This window comes from Protopterus annectens, chromosome 17.part0 (assembly GCF_019279795.1).
Source record: "Protopterus annectens isolate FY-2018-M chromosome 17.part0, PAN1.0, whole genome shotgun sequence".
In the NCBI taxonomy this organism is placed as follows: domain Eukaryota; kingdom Metazoa; phylum Chordata; order Ceratodontiformes; family Protopteridae; genus Protopterus; species Protopterus annectens.
The window spans coordinates 540,965,544-540,983,490 of NC_056751.1; the positions used below are offsets into that span (position 1 = coordinate 540,965,544).

At 41.3% G+C, this 17,947-nt stretch overlaps 1 protein-coding gene across 1 annotated transcript in view; it reads right to left on the bottom strand.

Moving 5' to 3' along the window:
• Positions 1–17,947, bottom strand: part of LOC122791455 (mucin-6-like) — a 1,068,266-nt gene that overhangs the window by 280,330 nt on the left and 769,989 nt on the right. The window contains exon 19 of the mRNA XM_044059200.1: positions 5,112–5,224. Coding sequence (XP_043915135.1) covers positions 5,112–5,224 — 113 coding nt within the window. The remainder of the gene's footprint in view (positions 1–5,111; positions 5,225–17,947) is intronic.

Sequence of the window (17,947 nt, forward strand, 5' to 3'; positions counted from 1 at the left end):
TTACCTTTAATCAGGGAGAAAAGAATGTTCGTATAAGAATTATTCACATTTTGCCATCTTCCAAAGTTTTAGCCTATCCCATTCTGTTTTATTCAGCAGCAACTACTGTTGTAGCTAAGTGGCACTGCTGTGTGAAAACTTGTCACTGTGATTTTTATTAAACTGATTCGTGAAGTAGCGCCCTTGGATTCTCTTTTAAATCGCTTGCTTGCATTTGACTACCAACCTTATGTCAGGGTTTTGTTATGCATTATTTTTAATGAGACATTCATACTTCTACTTTATTGCACTCATATGTTCTGCAACGCACAATATTCTTATAACTCACAGGTCTTGGGTTCAGTCATACCTGCTAGCCACGGTCTCTGTGGAGTTTGTTTTCTGTGTGTGTCTGTGGGTTTTCTCAAAGTACTCCATTTTCGTCTTCACTTAAAATTTTCCATATATATATATATATATATATATATATATATATATATATATATAGTGTATTTAGTTTTGCTCTTGCGGCTTAGATTATGATTGAAAAGGGTCTACAGGTAAAAGATTTTGCTGAGGATACATGTGGAATTAATTCAGAAAGATGTTGGTAATTTTCTGCTCCTAGACATATATCAGGATTGGACACTCTAAATTGGCCCTAAGTGTGAGTGCGTTTGTGTGTGTGTGCCTTCTGTGGAAGGCTGGGTGCTGGGCTGGCAATTCGACACCGTAAAACTCCACTGCCAATCATGAGTGGACAGGTGATCCGCTGTGGCGACCCCTAACCAGGAAAAGCCGAAAGAAGAAGACATATCCTTTGGGATGTCATCTATCCCAGGGAACTACCACATTAACAGTATGCTTCTAACAGTTGACCCAGTTTTTCAGGATTTGGGAATTTATGTGGACAGTGACCTAACTTTTGACCAACATGTGTCTATTGTAAGAAAGCTCTTCTGTATTGTACAGCTTATAAACAAAGGGGATGTGTATGGATCTATGGATGTCATTATCTCCTTTTACTCAGCCAGTCATTGAATATAATAGCCCCTTTGGCACGTATCTGTCCAGACACATACAACAACTATGCTCACAGAGATACCTTACTGAAAGGATACAAGGCCTAAACAACATGTCCTACATGGACCGACTCACAGCTCTGTCACTATACTCATTCCACAGACTGCTAAGAGGTGACCTGTGTCTGACATACAAGAAGGCATCCTCTGACACAATACTGATACATTTACTGCACATCAGCAAGTCAAATGCCATATGAAATACTTGATCTAGGGATCTAATCCTCTTCTGCAACATGAACAGAACAGTTTGGAGGGAGAAGTATATCTTACAGAGGATACAGCTGCTTTGGAACAGATTCCCCACTGACATAAAGTAAAGTTCATCCCTACTCATGTTCAAGCACAACTTGGATCTATAGATGGGAAAAAGAATATTTACCCCAGGACTGCTCCCTGTACTACTAAATGCTTTCACTCACCGTAACAGCTACAAACAAATGCAATCTGAGGGTCATGCTGCTTGATGCTAGAAGTCTAACTCTCAAAATGGGCTCACTCAAAGCACTCTTTAAAATGGAGAACATTGAAATTTGTGCTGTAACAGAGACCTGGTTCAAGGCAGCAGAAAACACCCCTGCACTACCAGGCTATAACTCATTCCACACCTTTCAGCCCCAGAACTTGGACCGAAGCTCCAAAGGTGGTGGTGTTTCCATATTCATAAAAGATGCGCACACCTCCAGACTGGTAGCCCAACATAACGCATCAGAGATAATTCAGGTGCAGCTAACATTGGGTAAGACAGTGATTCAGGTTGTCACATACTATAGGTCCCCAACCATGACCCAAGACTCACACTCCACGTTCCTAAGCACCCTGGAAAATATTAGGGTCCAACCTAACACACTCATACTGGACGACTTCAACTACCCCTCCATCAACTGGGAAAACTACTCGTGTACCAATACAACTGCCAAACGTTTCCTGGAATTCATTAATTCCAATGCTCTGGACCAGCTCGTTCTTACCCCCACTAGAGGTAGAAACATCCTTGACCCGGTCATTACTAAAATGGGCAACCGTTACTCTACACCAACAGTCAACTCCTCCCTGGTTTGATCCTACCACAAACTAATCACCTTGGAAATCCACATCCCTCCCACACCCTTGCAAAGGTAACCACCATGAAAAACTTCTCCATAGCTAACTTTGGGCTCCTACAAACAGAGGTGACTAACTTCACGGCATCCATGCAAATGGAGAATAGTTGCATGACTGCCGAATCATACACCAGTGCAATGTATGAACACGTACACAAATGCATGAATCTTGCCATACCCAAGACACTCTCCTCCAAAAAAAGGAAGCCAATCTGGTGGTCCCCTGCCATAAACAAACTCTACAACAGGAGGAGGAAACCGATGCGGAATAATGTGAAGTACAAAGACTGGAAAAACTCCCTTATCAGCAACAACAAAGTTGAGATTCCTCATCAAATCCTCTAAAGCTAGCTATGAAAACAGAATTGCAGAAGATAGTAAAGACAACCACAAGGTCTTCTATAATTATGTAAAGAATCTCCTCAGCAATATCCAGATTTGTTCTGAGATACTGCACAATGGTACCCCCTATACTGAGCCAACAGATATTGCCAATATACTGACCGACAGATTCAGTGCCAACTTTACCCCCCTCTCCCCCAGCAAAGGACCAATCACAGCACCAGTAGATTGCCAGGCACCCAGTATTACTGCTGCACAGGTTAAAACAGCACTGTCTAAGGCCAAGAATACAGCTTCTATGGGACCTGACAATATCCCTGGCTGTGTTCTACATGAACTACAGAGTGAACTGGCAGCTCACCTGTGCGCCCTGCTCAATCGTAGCCTCAACTCAGGCTTATTCCCTAATGAATGGCGCACTGCTACACTCATCCCTTTGCACAAAGGAGGACAGACTACAGACCCTGGGAACTATCGCCCCATTAGCCTGAAGAGTCTGATATGCAAAGGTATGGAACACATCATCATGGACCTAATAAACAAGGATATAGGGAATCTCCAAACTCTGGATCCCACACAGTTTGGTTTTGGGAAGGGTAGATTCTGCCTGCTCAACTTGGTTGACTTCTCTGAGTCAGTCATCAGAGCTGTGGATGAAGGTAAGTTGGTTCATACAGCCTACCTTGATCTGGCCAAGGCCTTTGATACCATTCCCCACTCAGGAATCATAGAAAAACTCACTAAGCTGAGCATCAACCCCTGTATCAGTAGTTGGGCTGCAAACTGGCTCACAGATAGAACCCACATTGTGAAAGTAGCTGACTCCAAGTCAGACTGCCGAACTGTCACGAGTGGAGTCCGACAGAGTTTGGTCCTGGGTCCTCTCCTGTTTGTTATCTACTTCTCTGAAGTCCAAACCAACATGAAGAGACTCTGGCTGACAAAATTTGCAGACAATTGCAAGTTGGGAGTTATTAACTCCCCAAGTGATGTTCGCATGCTACAGAAAGGCCTCACCGAGACAAACGACTGGTGTCTGAACCATGGCCTTAAGCTCAGTGCCAAAAAATGTGTCATTCCTTTGGGAAAAATCTGGTTCCCATGAATTACCACATCAATGGTAGTCCAATGAACTCAGGAGTTATAAGAGATCTGGGAACACAGGTTGACAGCAACCTCTCTTTTGACCACCACATTGCCAATGTGGTCAGAAAGTCCTTCTATGTGGCACATCTCATTACTAAGGGTTTTGCATCCAGGAAGAAAGAGGACATTGTTACCCTCTACTCTTCCTTCATTAGGTCAATCATTGAGTACAATGCCTCATTTGGCATGTACCTCACTATACACCTGCAACAACTGTAGAGGCCGCAAAAATACCTCAGCGAATACTAGGCCATAAACACTTGTCCTACATGGACAGACTCAAAAAACTCCAACTATTCTCCATCTCATATTGCCTACTTAGAGGGAATCTCTGCTTGACTTATAAATTCATGTCTGATCCAGCTCTGTTAGAAATGCTACATCTAAAGAAATCCCAATCCCTCCGCATCACACGCTCCAGAGACCTCAACCTCATTAACACAATCAATAGAACATGCTGGAGGGACAAGGTTCATAACCCACAGACTGCCCATGCTATGAAATAGACTTCCAATACATGTCAAACAGAGCACCTCACTGGCCCTCTTCAAGAGAAATCTTGATGAGTGGATGGGAAATAGAAAATTCACCCTGGGGATCACTCCAGTGACTCTACTTGACAGAGGCACTGGGAACTAAGGTCGGGTGGCACAATGCCAGGTAATCCTATGGGCTAGGCTTGTATAGGCTCCAGGGCCATTAGCCTAGTACACACCTATGAACCTATTGGTCCCCTTAAGTTATTATTAAGCATAATATATAATTATCGACCATGGGATTGGTAACGCTAGTCGCTAGCCAAATGGGATAGTTTAATTCAACCAAAAAGGGGAAACTGGCTAGGCTTAAAATGGCCTGCAAAGGCAGTTAACCTAGTACATGACCTATCACCTTGTTTGCATTTGTTACAAGCTTCGCACATCATACATTGGTGGATTTACCAGACTGAAGTATTTTGCCAATACATACACAAGCTCATGAAATGATTTACTTAAGTGTACTTATTATTAAAACTTTTGATGTTTGTGTTTCTCAGTCATCTGCTTTAATAATATAAGTCCTTATACACTTAAACTTTTATTTTAGTTAAATGGGCAGATAAGGTGATCCTTGGTTCATAAATAAAAGAGTAAATTTCTTTATTTAGTAGGGTAGTGCACTGATCACAGTGGATCAGTCTCAAGCAGCATATGTTGATAGTAGCTAGCAAGTCAACTAACATGAGTTTCAGGAGGAGGAAAGAAAATGGACTCTGCAAAAGAAACACACACAGTCACAGACAGCACACAGAGTAACAGCAACTAGAAGTCAGAACTGAATCCTGGACCCACAGATCTTAACCACGGGGCCACCTAAACTCTGCTGTCCCACTTCTGCACCCTTCTGCTGTCTAGAAGGCATACTTGTGTTTCATGAAAAATAAAGTTAAATATGCAGAATCAGAAAATATTAAACATACGCATTTTACTCCAGGTAGTTGTATCTGGCATGTGCTTTGGCATGCTGCTCCATATTCACCAGACTGTGGTGGAGCAGGACATTGGTAGTAGTACTGTGAAGCAATACATTTTCCTGAAAGAGAAGAGAAAATATTCCATTGTTACCTGGGGGTATCTGCATACATCTCTGCAAATATTCAAATTTTTTGTTAAACAGAAAACCAGTGCAAACAAAATATGCAAAATGGAAGCTAAAGGGACTGAACATCTGCTTCTAACATTATGTAATAAATACTATTTAAGGATGCAAAAGTATACAGCTCTCCTCTATACTTGTTACCACTGCATGCAACTTTTCTGCCATCTTTTCCACATCTCATTCACCAGCTGTGTTATATTCAGTCACTGCAATCATGTTGCATTACAGAAGCCTTCTTGTGTAAAGTTATAATACACTGATTACATATTTTGTGTTTATTCAGCATCACATTTAAAAATCAGTTAGTAAATTTCCAGTGGAACAGTTAACAATACTTATATACAAGATGTAGTAACATTAAATGGTGATAAATTATGATGCATTATAATGCTATACATGTTGTGCCGCTTCTGTTTACATTTGGATGACACAGTGAGTAGCATTGTCACCTCAATGCTGAAGGTTCTCTGGTTCAATTCTAAGCTGGTGTGGCTGCTATGTGCAGTCTGCATATACACAGTATAAACAAAAAATGATTGATTTCAATAATTGTCTTAGTTTTTGGTGTCATTCAAAGGGGATCCAGTTCCTTTCAGCCTGAGAAGCCATGGTTGACCAACCTCGCTGCTTTGCCAGAGATGGTATACACCAGGCACCTCTAGGCTTTCGCCTGCTGGCAAAAGCTTTTGCCTTCGCCATAGTGCCTTTTTAGGGAAGTTCTTGAAAACAAACTTACTGATTTGAAATTTGCCAATCAAAACAAGATAAGGGTCATGTTGCTAAATGCTAGCAGCTTAAACCTAAAACTGCATCCCCTGGAAGCACTTCTATCACTGGAAGATGTGGATGTCTGTGCAGTCACAGAAACCTGGTTCAACGCCTTAGAGAGCAGCCTGGCCTTGCAAGGCTAGAATGCCTTCCACACCTTCAGACCACAAAATGTGACAACCAAAGGAGGCGGCATTTCTATCTATATTAGAGATAAATTCATCTCCCGTTTAGTTAGACTGTATAACTCCATGGAATTACTCCAAGTTCAGGTTACGGGGAGTAGAAACCTCATTCAAGTCATAGCCAGTTATAGATCTCCCTCCATGGGTCATGACACGCATGAAGCCTACTTGACTAAACTGGAGACAATCCAATTACTGAGCACTCTGGTTATGGGGAACTTCAATTATCCCACCATAAACTGGGAAATCTACGCTAGCCTGAACCCTCTAGAGGAAAAGTTCCTTGACTTTATTAACACAATGCCCTGGAACAAATTGTTCATACCTAGACAAGAGGATCAAACATACTAGATCTGGTCCTCACTAACATGTCAAACGGATTCACTACTACAATTGTCGGACTCTCATTAGTTAAATCTGACCACAAATCAGTCACCTTCGAACTGACACTAACACCAGACCTCATAAAGGGTGAAATCAGACTAAAAAACTTCCCCAGGAAAAACTTTACACTCCTAGGGGAAGGTATAAATGCATTCCAAGCCCACCTCCAGCAGGAAGTGGTAACTACACCGAAGCTTACAATAAAGCCCTGTACAATCATCTGTACCAGAAAGTATCAAAGCCAAAGCCCCAAGTAAAAAGAAGCTGCTTTGGTGGACATCCAGCATCAACAAACTTTGCAATAAATGCAAAAGGTTGCTATCCATGAAAACAAAGGTGAGACCCCAACAATGGGAAAGCACCATCCTCAGCCTCAACAAGCAAATAAGAGATCTTGTCAAATTCTCTAAGGGCTCTTTGAGAAAAACTTAGCTAGCACAGCCAAGGATATCCATAACGTCTTTTCCAGCTACATACATATCCTAAAATGTAGGACCCCAAGCATGTGCAGAACTAGTAACCAAAGGTATCACACACACTAACCCCACAGAGCTAGCAAACCTACTAGTGGATAGGTTTGGCGAAAATTTCACCCCCCATCTCCTCCAAATTATCACAAATCTTGTCCCAAACCTTACCCCACCCTACCTTAAGAACAGATCATCAAAGCCTTGTCCAAGGCAAAAAACACAGCTTCTGTTGAACCAGACGGCATCCCAGGCTGTCTTCTAAAAAGGCTAAAACATGAACTAGCATCATTATGTACCCTTTTCAATCACAGTATAACCACAGGCTTTGTCATGCAGAATGGAGAACAGCAACAGTTATTCCCCTCCACAAAGGTGGCCTAGCAACAGACCCATGGAATTACAGACCCATTAGCCTGGCTAACCTCATCTGTAAGGCTATGGAATGTATTATAGGCCTCATAAATAAAGACATAGGCAACCTCCAAACCCTGGATCCTACCCAATTTGACTTTGTTAAGGACAGATCCTCCCTGTTACATCTTGTGTATTTTTTCGAAAATGTGACCAGGGCCATTGATGAGGGCAATTTTGTGGACACAGCATACCTCAACTTGGTAAAGCCTTTTGACACAATCCACACTCAGTCATTACTGATAAACTTAGCAAACTGAATGTAAACCCCTTCCTTGTAAGATGGGCTGCTAACTAGCTCACAAACCGGGCACACTATCAAAGTGGTTGACTCCACATCAACCAGCAGACCTGCTACCAGAGGGGCGCGCCACAGGGGTCAGTGCTGGGCCCCCTACTGTTTGGTATATAATTCTCAGAAGATCAGGTCCAAACATAGGAGCTGTGGCTGACCAAGTTTGCAGATGACTGCAAACTGGGTGCAATTATTGAATCCACAAATGATGTCAGTATACATCAGGAGGGTCTTACACAGACCAACGACTGGTGTCTTCGTTATGGTCCAAAAGTGAATGCAAAAAAATGCATCATCATTCCCTTCAGCATTATCAAATCAACAATACCCTAAGTACCCATAAATTGGTAAGTGACTTGGGTTCACAAGACTGTGACCTTAGCTTTAACCACCATTTGCCTACTGTAGTAAGGAATGCATTCTACGTAGTACTCTGGATTAGTAAAGGCATCAGCTCGAGAGCAAAACGGGTTATAACCCCTCTATACTTGGCACTAATCTGACCTATAATTGAGTATAACATCCCGTTCAGCATGTACTGTACAAAGCACCTGCAGCAACTGGAGAGACTTCAGAGGTTTCTAACAAAGAAGATCAAGGGACTTCATCATGTGCTGTACACAGACCAAGGTCCCTGTCACTTTACTCTGTATCATATATACTTCTTAGGGGTGACATTCCTGGCTTTAGGGGTGACATTCCTGGCTTGCGCAGCAATCTAAGACCCAAACCCAATGAACTTGCTGCATATCTGTAAATCATATGGGACTTGGGCCACCAATTCCAGGGACCAAAATATAGCCTGTGACTTAAATAGGACATGCTGGAGGGACAGATTTGTCTCCCAGCGACTGCCATGTCTTTGGAATAGGTTACCTATTCATGCGAAACAGAGCACCTCTATGACACTCTTCAAAAGGAACCCGGACGAGTGGATGGGGCACCAAACATTTTTACTGGGAATGGTTCCCAAACCATCCTGGACATGGGCAGTCATTACTAAATGCAATCTTGGATATTAACTAACATTTCTATAGTATTACATTGGGATGAAATGGCTAAGCTTGAAATGACCAGGTCGACAGCCTAGTAATCTCCTATGATCCTATATTCTCCCTGTGTTTACATGGGTTTTCTATGAATACTCTGGTTTTCTCACACACAAAGATATGTGGTAGGTAGACTGGTGACTCTGAATTGTCCATAGGTATGCACATAGCCTGGGTAGCTCATGGGTAGAGCATTAAAATCTTAATCTCAGGGTTGCAGGCTTGAGCACCATGTTGGGAGAATCCCTTTTATGGGAAATCAGCCATGCTGGTTGAAGATTGAGGCTTTGAGGTTTGGTATAATGGTTAAGGTGTTTACCTCACAGACACAAGGTACAGGATTTAATTCTTGCCTTTGGGTTGGGAAATTTGGCTAAGCTTAAAATGACCCTCAAGGGCAGATAACCCAGTACTAACCTATGAACCTGTGTAGTTTGTGTGTGTTTGTGTATGCATGATGTGGAACAAAAGCCTGGAAATCTAGTTTCAGTCCCTACATTCCTTGCAAACTTTACGAATGACAATGGCTGTTCACATGGTCAGTATCAGAGTCAAATGCGACTTGAAACCATTGGATAGATTTCTACATTTGTCTAAAGGGTCAGATAATAACACATCTCTAACAGCAAAAAGAATACACTGTAAAACTTTGGATTACAGAGGCTACAAAGTGAGGGAAAACACATTAAAGTTTAGAACCCTGATATCAAACAAATCTTTGAGGACTAACTACTCAGGTGTCATGTACTGACACATTTATTTTGAACTATATTCCCAATCATTTAGATAGCTTTCAGAACTTCATGTGTTGTAGCTAGCTACTACCAAGTGCATTTTATATTATGTAAATAGCATTACACCCTTTTCTACATTTTGCAGCACAATGTGCTTCTTCTGTGTAAATTAACACATAGATTAAATGCATAGCTTGCATGGCATGTGTGTACTGTACAGTATCTACCAGCTGGAAAGCACACAGGACCAGTCTGACTGCAGTACTGTGTTGCACTGCTACAGATAGATGAAACCACACGGGGCCAGTCTGACTACAGTACTTTGTTGTACAGCTACAGCTATACAAAAGCATACAGGGCCAGTCTGACTGCTGTACTTCGTTGTACAGCTACAGCTATACAGAAGCCTATAGGGCCAGTCTGACTGCTGTACTTTGTTGTACAGCTACATATAGATGAAAGTACACATGACCAGTTTGAATGCAGTACTTTGTTGCACAGCTACAGACAGATGAAGTTCATGTCACCCACTGCTCCTCACACTATTACAGGGTGCTTGCACTGAATTTGCTGTTTCAGGATGCACAGCACCAGGGCAGAAAGGTTGATATTAGATTAATCTAAGAAATTTTTGTGCACTTTTTTTTATTAAACAAGAAAAATCTTTATTAAATTATCACTTATAACATAGGCATGCATTTATATATATGTAAACAAACCATAATGACATAATTTTAGTTGCAAACACTATACATCACTTATACTCTACTCTATCCAGTCACTGTCAGTCAAACCTTACATAGCTCATTCACATTCTGCCTTCTTTTAAACTTCATTCCTCACCTGCATATATATTGTTTCCATAATTTTTATTTATGTAGTTTACTCCCACACTTTTCTAAAGATTCCAATTCCAGTTGTTTTATATCGTTACTATATTCATTACTTTTAGTACAGCTGGTTTGCACTTTGATTTCCATTTTCTAGTAATTGCTTTTTTGGCAGCCACCATAATTAGACTCAGCAAGGTCTTACTATGTCTAATCAATTCTGATTCTGCATCATAGCTAACAAAATAATTTCCTTAGTCATACCAATTTCCTCACTCGGTACTTTTGATAGAGTAATCTGTGGGAATTTTGTAAAGCCTGCAAGTTTATTAAATTACCCCCTTCCTACCCATCACACTTCCAATTTTTGCTAGTTACCTAAGGAAAAATTCTTTGGGGGCTACCTGGGGTATAAAAATACCTATGTAAACACATACAAGCAAAGATCCTGAATCTTCTAGACTTTGTTGCATATTTGGGAGACGTACATATATCCCCCCCATTTGTGAATTGCTTATCCAAGCTCTCTTCCCAATCCTTTCTAACCTCCTCTGATTGCTTACCATGCAATATTTTATATGGTATGCTAATTTCTCCTGTTTTGACTGCAGATTCTATTCTAGATTTGACTAAAAACTCTTCCAATGTTGGTCTTTTGTTTAGGCTTGCCCCCATTTCTTTCTCTTTGTTTATACTCTGATATCAATCCTTGATGGGGAAGGCAATCTGTAGCCTGCATTCCAAAGAAATTATTGGCCTCTTTCCATACTGTTACCTTTCCCTCTCTAATTATGTGTTCCCAATACCTTGGTTCTTTTGCCAGTTTTCTCTAATAAATTATATCACCTCCTTGCCTATTGTCTGTATGCCTAATTGCAGTCATTGCTATCAGCAGAATATCCTGTCTCTATTCCTGTGTTGCAATAGTGCTTAGAATACTTACTGCTAACTTTATGAATATAATATTCTGTACATTGTCATTTTCCTTAAGGATCTGCATCCAAAATTACAGTCTCTCTCTGTTTCTTAAGCTTCCCCCTTTCATCATTATCCCTTTCTACTTTGAATTATAGGTTTCTACTTGTGTTATGTATAGGAGCCTTAATTGTGTAGTTCTGAAGTACCCCCTTTAAACTGGGTAATCCCAGAACACCTTGTTCTTTTGGAAAAATCAGTTTATCCCACTTGACTCTTGCTATCTTCCCCTGTCAAATAAAATCCTTCAGCAATTTACTAATTGATATCTACAACTTCTCCTCTAGTTGATAAAAATATGCCTGACCTGTGTACAAAACTAAAGGGACTAAAAAGATTTTAACTGCTTGTATCTTGCTATACATTATCCATATCCATAAAACAAAGCATTAAATTTTTCAGTTTTTATATTACCTTTGGTTTAGACTTTTCTCACATATCCTCAGCTTCAACACCGGAATCCTTTTTAATCCATACTTCTAAGTACTTCCATTTATCATGTCCCCATAGATATGGATATTGCTGAACCAATTTGTGTGTGGGTGCATAATTTACAGCTATTGGCTTTGTCTTAGCTTAGTTAATTTTGTATCCCGAAAAGATGTGAAACTGTTTCAAAATGTTCCACAATACTGAAAAGTCCTTATCTGGTTTTATCAGGTATAAAAATATCATCTGTAAATGAAGCCAAAACACTGAAATGTCCTTTTCTGTTTTTTTTTTTTTAGGTATAAAATAATATCATCTACAAATACAGATAGCTTTCCTTGACTAGCATTCCAATTATATCCTTGTATTTCTGAGTCCCTTATTTTTTTTGCCAATTGTTCTAAATAAAACTACAAATAAAAGGGACAGAGGACACCCCTACCTTCTTCCTCTGCTCAGACAGAAATTATCAGAGAGGAAACCTCCCACTTTAATTTTCATTCTGATCCCTCAGATATCCTCTCAATCAACTTTATAATTTTATCAGAGAATGCAAATGCTTCCATTGTCCTGCTCATAAACTCCCAGCTTCCTCTGTCAAATGCTTTCACTGCATCAAGACCTACCAACAACTGTGGCATTTTCTTACATTTTGTTTCCCTCTGGATCATTAATGTTCAGTTGATGTTGTTAAATGTCTGCTTTCCCTCCAAAAAACACATGATCCACATCTTTCAATTTTGGCAGCACCTTTGCCATTTTTGTAGTTATTATAGACATAAACACTTTATAATCATGGTATAGGATTGAAAGGGGCCTGGATGAAGCTGGATCTGATGGGTCTTTACCCCTCTTTAGGTATTAAAGCCACAACCACTTTCTTCCAGAATGTTGGTGCTTCTCCTCCTCTTAAAATACTGTTAAACAAAACCTTCCAAATCTTTTATCATTTTTTCCCACCTAGCTTCCAAACTTCCATAGAAATACCACCCATTCCCAGGGACTTTCCTGTGAATTGGTTATACATCACCATTTTTATCTTATCTCCTCCTGTCCTAACTGTTAATAATTAAGCCTCATCTACCTCCAACCTTAGCATATTTAATTATTTCATAAACATTTCCCTTTGTACCTTTTCTTGATTTCCATATTTCTGTGCTTTATACAGACTTGTAACATTTTGAAATATTGAAATATTTCGAGTACCTCCACAGGCTCCCTAAGCTTGACGACAACCCTTTCTACTTTCTTCTGCCTGACTGGTTGTGCTAAAAGTTTCTGTGCTCTAGAGTTATTATCAAAAAACAGTTGCTTAACAGCAATCTTTCTAAACTCATGCATATTAATCAGGTAATCCCTTATTTTCTGTTTAGCATTCTGCAATTGCTCTTCTTGTTCTGTCAGATTCCTCCTATTCTGGAATGCTGTAACCTTTGTCAGACACACTATATAATTCTTATTACTTCTTAACCATATCTCTCTCTCATTCATTTCCACTCTATTTTAAGCTCCACTTTAATTTTATCACATTTCCTAACTATATTTTCAGAAGGTATTTTCTATCTTCTCTAATAACTCCTGAATAATTTTCACTACCCATGCCTTAAATTTCTCTCTTTCCAATAGGTGGGTGGGAAAGCTCCAGTGTCTTATTTTTATTTCATTACCCTGCATTTTTATTTTAGTTATTATTGGTGCATGATCTGGAATAGTTATTGGATGCGTATCAAAACTTTCAATTAAATGCATGTGTGTCTGTGAAATAGGTGTTCTGTCTAGTCTAGACCAGTTTTTGTATCTTGGAGAATAATATGTAAATTCACTCCAAAGTGCTACTTCTGAATTCACATCCTCCATGCCAAATATTTTCATAAATTTCTTCAAGAATCTACCCTCCTTTGTTATATTTTCCCTTCTGAGTCCCCCAGATGCATCTTCACTGCTGCAAATCAAATTCTATTCCCTACCTATAAGTAATATTCCCTGCTAAAAGCTGATCATTTCTACCAGAATTTTCTTAAGCTCCATTATAGCAGATTTAGGTGGAATATAAATACGTGCCATTGTAATCCTCCTCCCTTGCCAGCTGCCCCTTAGTACTACAAATATACCATTATTATCTTTTTTATCCTCTTCTATCACAATTGGAACTCGTCTTGCAATTAATATAAGTATTCCTCTTTTCTTTGTCCCAGGTAGTCTGAAGAACCATCCTGAAAACCTTTCTTTATCAAATTCACATGTTTAGTTCTTTTCAAATGTGCCTCTTGTAGCATAGCTATCTGCACTCTACATATTTTAATATAGTTCACTACTCTTTTTTTGTGTGTGTATATATGTATACATTGTGTGTGTGTGTGTGTGTGTATATATATGTATATATATAATATATATAATTTATATATGTATATATATATATATATATATATATGTATATGTATATATATATATATATATATATATATATATATATATATATATATATGTATATATTTGAGCCTATGTCACACATCCTACATAATTTTTTGATGTGAAGTTGTTCAATCTCGCCTCCATTTTTACAGATGGTCTCGAGCTGAACATCAGCTCTGATTTGGCCAGATAGCAAAGCTCGAGGTCTCTAACAGCTCGAGGCCAAGCCCTATCCCACAATGCACCACTACATTCCCAGATCTAGTTTGCCGCTGCAACTGATCGGGTGTTCTTTACAGCTATTGGCCATTTATTGGAATAGATAAGCATGAATCTATAAAATTCTACCTTTTTTTCTCTGTATATAGTGGTTAGTAATTCTAAATGTGTTGGCTTGTTGTCCATTTGGACTTTTTTCCTTTTAGATAAGTTTCTTATTAGTGTGTTAAGATTCTTGGGTGTGGCCCTGTTTTTTTTTTTAGTAACATTGTTGGCCTTTTGTGATAGTTTATAGCTCTATCCCAGCCTGGTTAGGCTTGCTGCAGTTTTTTTGTGCACCATTTTACTTTAGCCGGTTAGGCTTTTGGCTGTTTTCTTGGCCGTTTTTGTTTTCAGAATAGAGGCTTCTCGTTTATACTGTTAGCCAGTTAGGCTCTTGTTGTTAGTTTTGCTGCCTTTATAACTAGTTTATAACCAACAGATATATATATATATATATATATATATATATATTGTTCTCAGACTTATTTGGATTTACTGATTTGGAACCAAAATGTCAGAAAAGGCTAAATCAGGATTTAAGCGTTGTCCCAAATGTAATCAAAAACATGTCACAGATGGCCATTCCACTTGTGTGTATTGTCTAGGGGAGGTACACTTGCAGGAAGTTTGCTCCATTTGCCATGGCTTTAGCTCCAGGGTTTTAGCCAAGAGAAAGTGTAAGTTGGTTGAGAGGGCCTTGATTAAAACAGCCTTCCAGTTGAATTTGGACTCTGCTTCCAGTTAGCCAAAACCATCTTCTCCTGCATCGTCATCTAGTTCAGCAACAAAGGGCTCCTCAGTCACGAAGTTATCTAAGAAGGCTACGGTCCCAGCTCCACTGATATTGGAGCCAACTGTTCAGGTTGCTGGTAGGAGCTGGTCCCCAGTTCTGGAACCGGTGTCTCCTACCTTGAGGTCCATGATTCTGGGGTCACCGGCTCCATCAGTGGTATCCTCTTGGGCTCCTAAACTATCTGATTCGGATATGACTGAGTGGTACACAGACTTCTACAGAACCCGGCGCTTGCTAAAATTCTATCGGGTTTGACTCTTGCAGCTTTGAAACCGACAAAGTCTTCTCCAATTGTGGTTGCTCCTCCTCTGACTCGTACCAAGACTTTGGAGCCGGAGGAGGCCAGTCAGTCATTGATGGAGCCGTCGGTGCTGACGCTCACCTCTGAGCTGTCAGTACTGACCACTCTGATATCCTCTGCTCCGGCTATGGAATCTGGGATCCGACACTCTTCTGTTGGCTCCGGTGGGGGGGGGGGTCAAACTGACACATCTGTTCATACTCTTCCTCTTGCGGCGTTGGCACGGATGAGTTCAGCTCCTACCTTGGGCTCGGAGCCGGCGGTTCTGGTGCGGGAGGAGTCGTCGGTGTCTTCGGACCCGGGTGTTTCCTCGCATCAGAACCATGGGGCTTTCAATGCCATGAGGAGGGCTTTGTCCCCTAGGATTTCCACAACCTCTGATATGGCCACCTGCTCCCAAAAGGCACCTGCTTCTTCTCCGCTACCACAGGTTCACCCATAGGCATATGGACCCAGAGCCTCAGGACGCTCCCTTGGGGGAACCTGGCTCTTCCGAGACTTCCCCAGAGATTCCCACTGAGGAGGGCCCTCGGAAGAGGCTATGTAAGAGGAGACATCTACATTCCTCTCAGGAATCCATCATGTTGGACACCGATTTGGAAAAATCGGAAGGGTCCCCAAGGCCCCCCCCCCTTGAGGAATTTCCTTTGGGGATATCCTTGAGATTTTTAAGCAGAGGAGGGACTGGCAGCCCCAAAACCCTACCGAAGATGAACTGGTGCTCCTGAAGGCTTTCGGGTCCCGACCCTCCACCTCTTGGGTGTCTCCACCCTTTGGTGAGTTAATGGATCTTTTATCTCAAAAGGCGTGGGAGTCACCAGATTCTATGGAGCCTGTTCCTAGAAGGCCAAACAAGTATATATCAGCACCCCATGACAAGGCCTTTTTATCTAGACCCATACCTGTTGATGCCATGGTGGTGGCGGCAGTCACTAAAGAGGTGTCAAAGACTTCTACTTCTGTTCATCCTCCTAATAGAAAGTCTAGGATAATTGACAGATTCGGGAAGCGCATGTTCAGTTCTACGACCTTTGCACTTCGGTCTCTGAACTATCTGACCCACTTCACCCGACTACAAAGAGATCTCCTCAAGAAGCTTGGAGATGCTCTCCAGGGTGCTGTAGCCGACAACCTCAATTCCACTGTAAACTCTTCCATGCGTCTCGTGTCTTACACAGCTGATGGAACAAGTAGGGCTGCGGGCACAAGAATTACTCTGCAGAGACATTCCTGGATGCTCTTTTGCGGAACCCTTTTAGTCATTGTTTGTGAATGCCCCTTTTGATGGTTCCACCTTATATGGACCAAAAGTAAAAGAGACCCTCACCAGATGTGAGCAAGATGGTAAGACTATCTGCTGTTGCAGTCCATTTTTCTACTCCTATGAGACCTTATCCAAAAGGTCAATGGGGTGGGGAAGATGTGGTTCTGTAAGACCCAAGGAGCCTTTCTGAACTCACAAGGTGAAGCTTCCTCCAGGGGCAGAGGGGGAGGCAATGGTGAAAGACAATGCCCACGTGGCAGAGGGGGTCCGCAGAACCAGGGTTACTGGGATCAGTACCTTGGGAAACCCTATCAGCGCTCCTGAAAGGAGGCCCGACTGTTATGCTCTGGAGGCAGTCGGGGTACATTTGTCTTTGTAACTAGGCGCTTGGTTAAATATCTCAAAAGACCAATGGGTACAAAACGTTATATCCAGAGGACATTCCATCCCTTTTCACTCGTATCCCAGACCAACAAAAGGAATCCCAGACATTCCACCCAGTCTACGGGATGCGACATCCGCAGGGGTCCAGAAACCTTTACAAAAAAAGAGTCATTCAGCCAGTCGCAGCAGACCAGCAAGGATCCGGAACTTACTCAAGGTTCTTTTTGGTACCAAAGAAGACAGGGGACAGGAGACCTATTCTGGACCCCAGCAGGCTCAACAAATATGTGGTGAAGACGAAGTTCCAGATGGTCACTCTTCAGTCCACTCTCCCATTTTTAGGGAAGGACAATTGGATGTGCTCTATCGATCTACAGGATGCGTACTACCATATAAAAATGGCCAGGCCATCTAGGGATCATCTGCACTTCTGGCTGGGAGTCAGTCATTTCCAGTTTTGGACACTGCCCTTTGGTCTCACTACAGCCCCCAGAGTGTTCACCAAATGCAGGGCAGTGATCATGGCTCACTTGAGGCATTCAGGAATCCAGGTGTTTCCTTACTTGGATGACTGGCTCCTTACCGCCCTCACCAGGCATCTGCTTATTTGGGTAAGGGACGCTACCAGGGATCTATGTTCACAGCTGGGCATTACGATAAATTTAGAAAAGTCTGCCTTATTGCTGTCGCAGCATACAGTCTTTATAGGAGC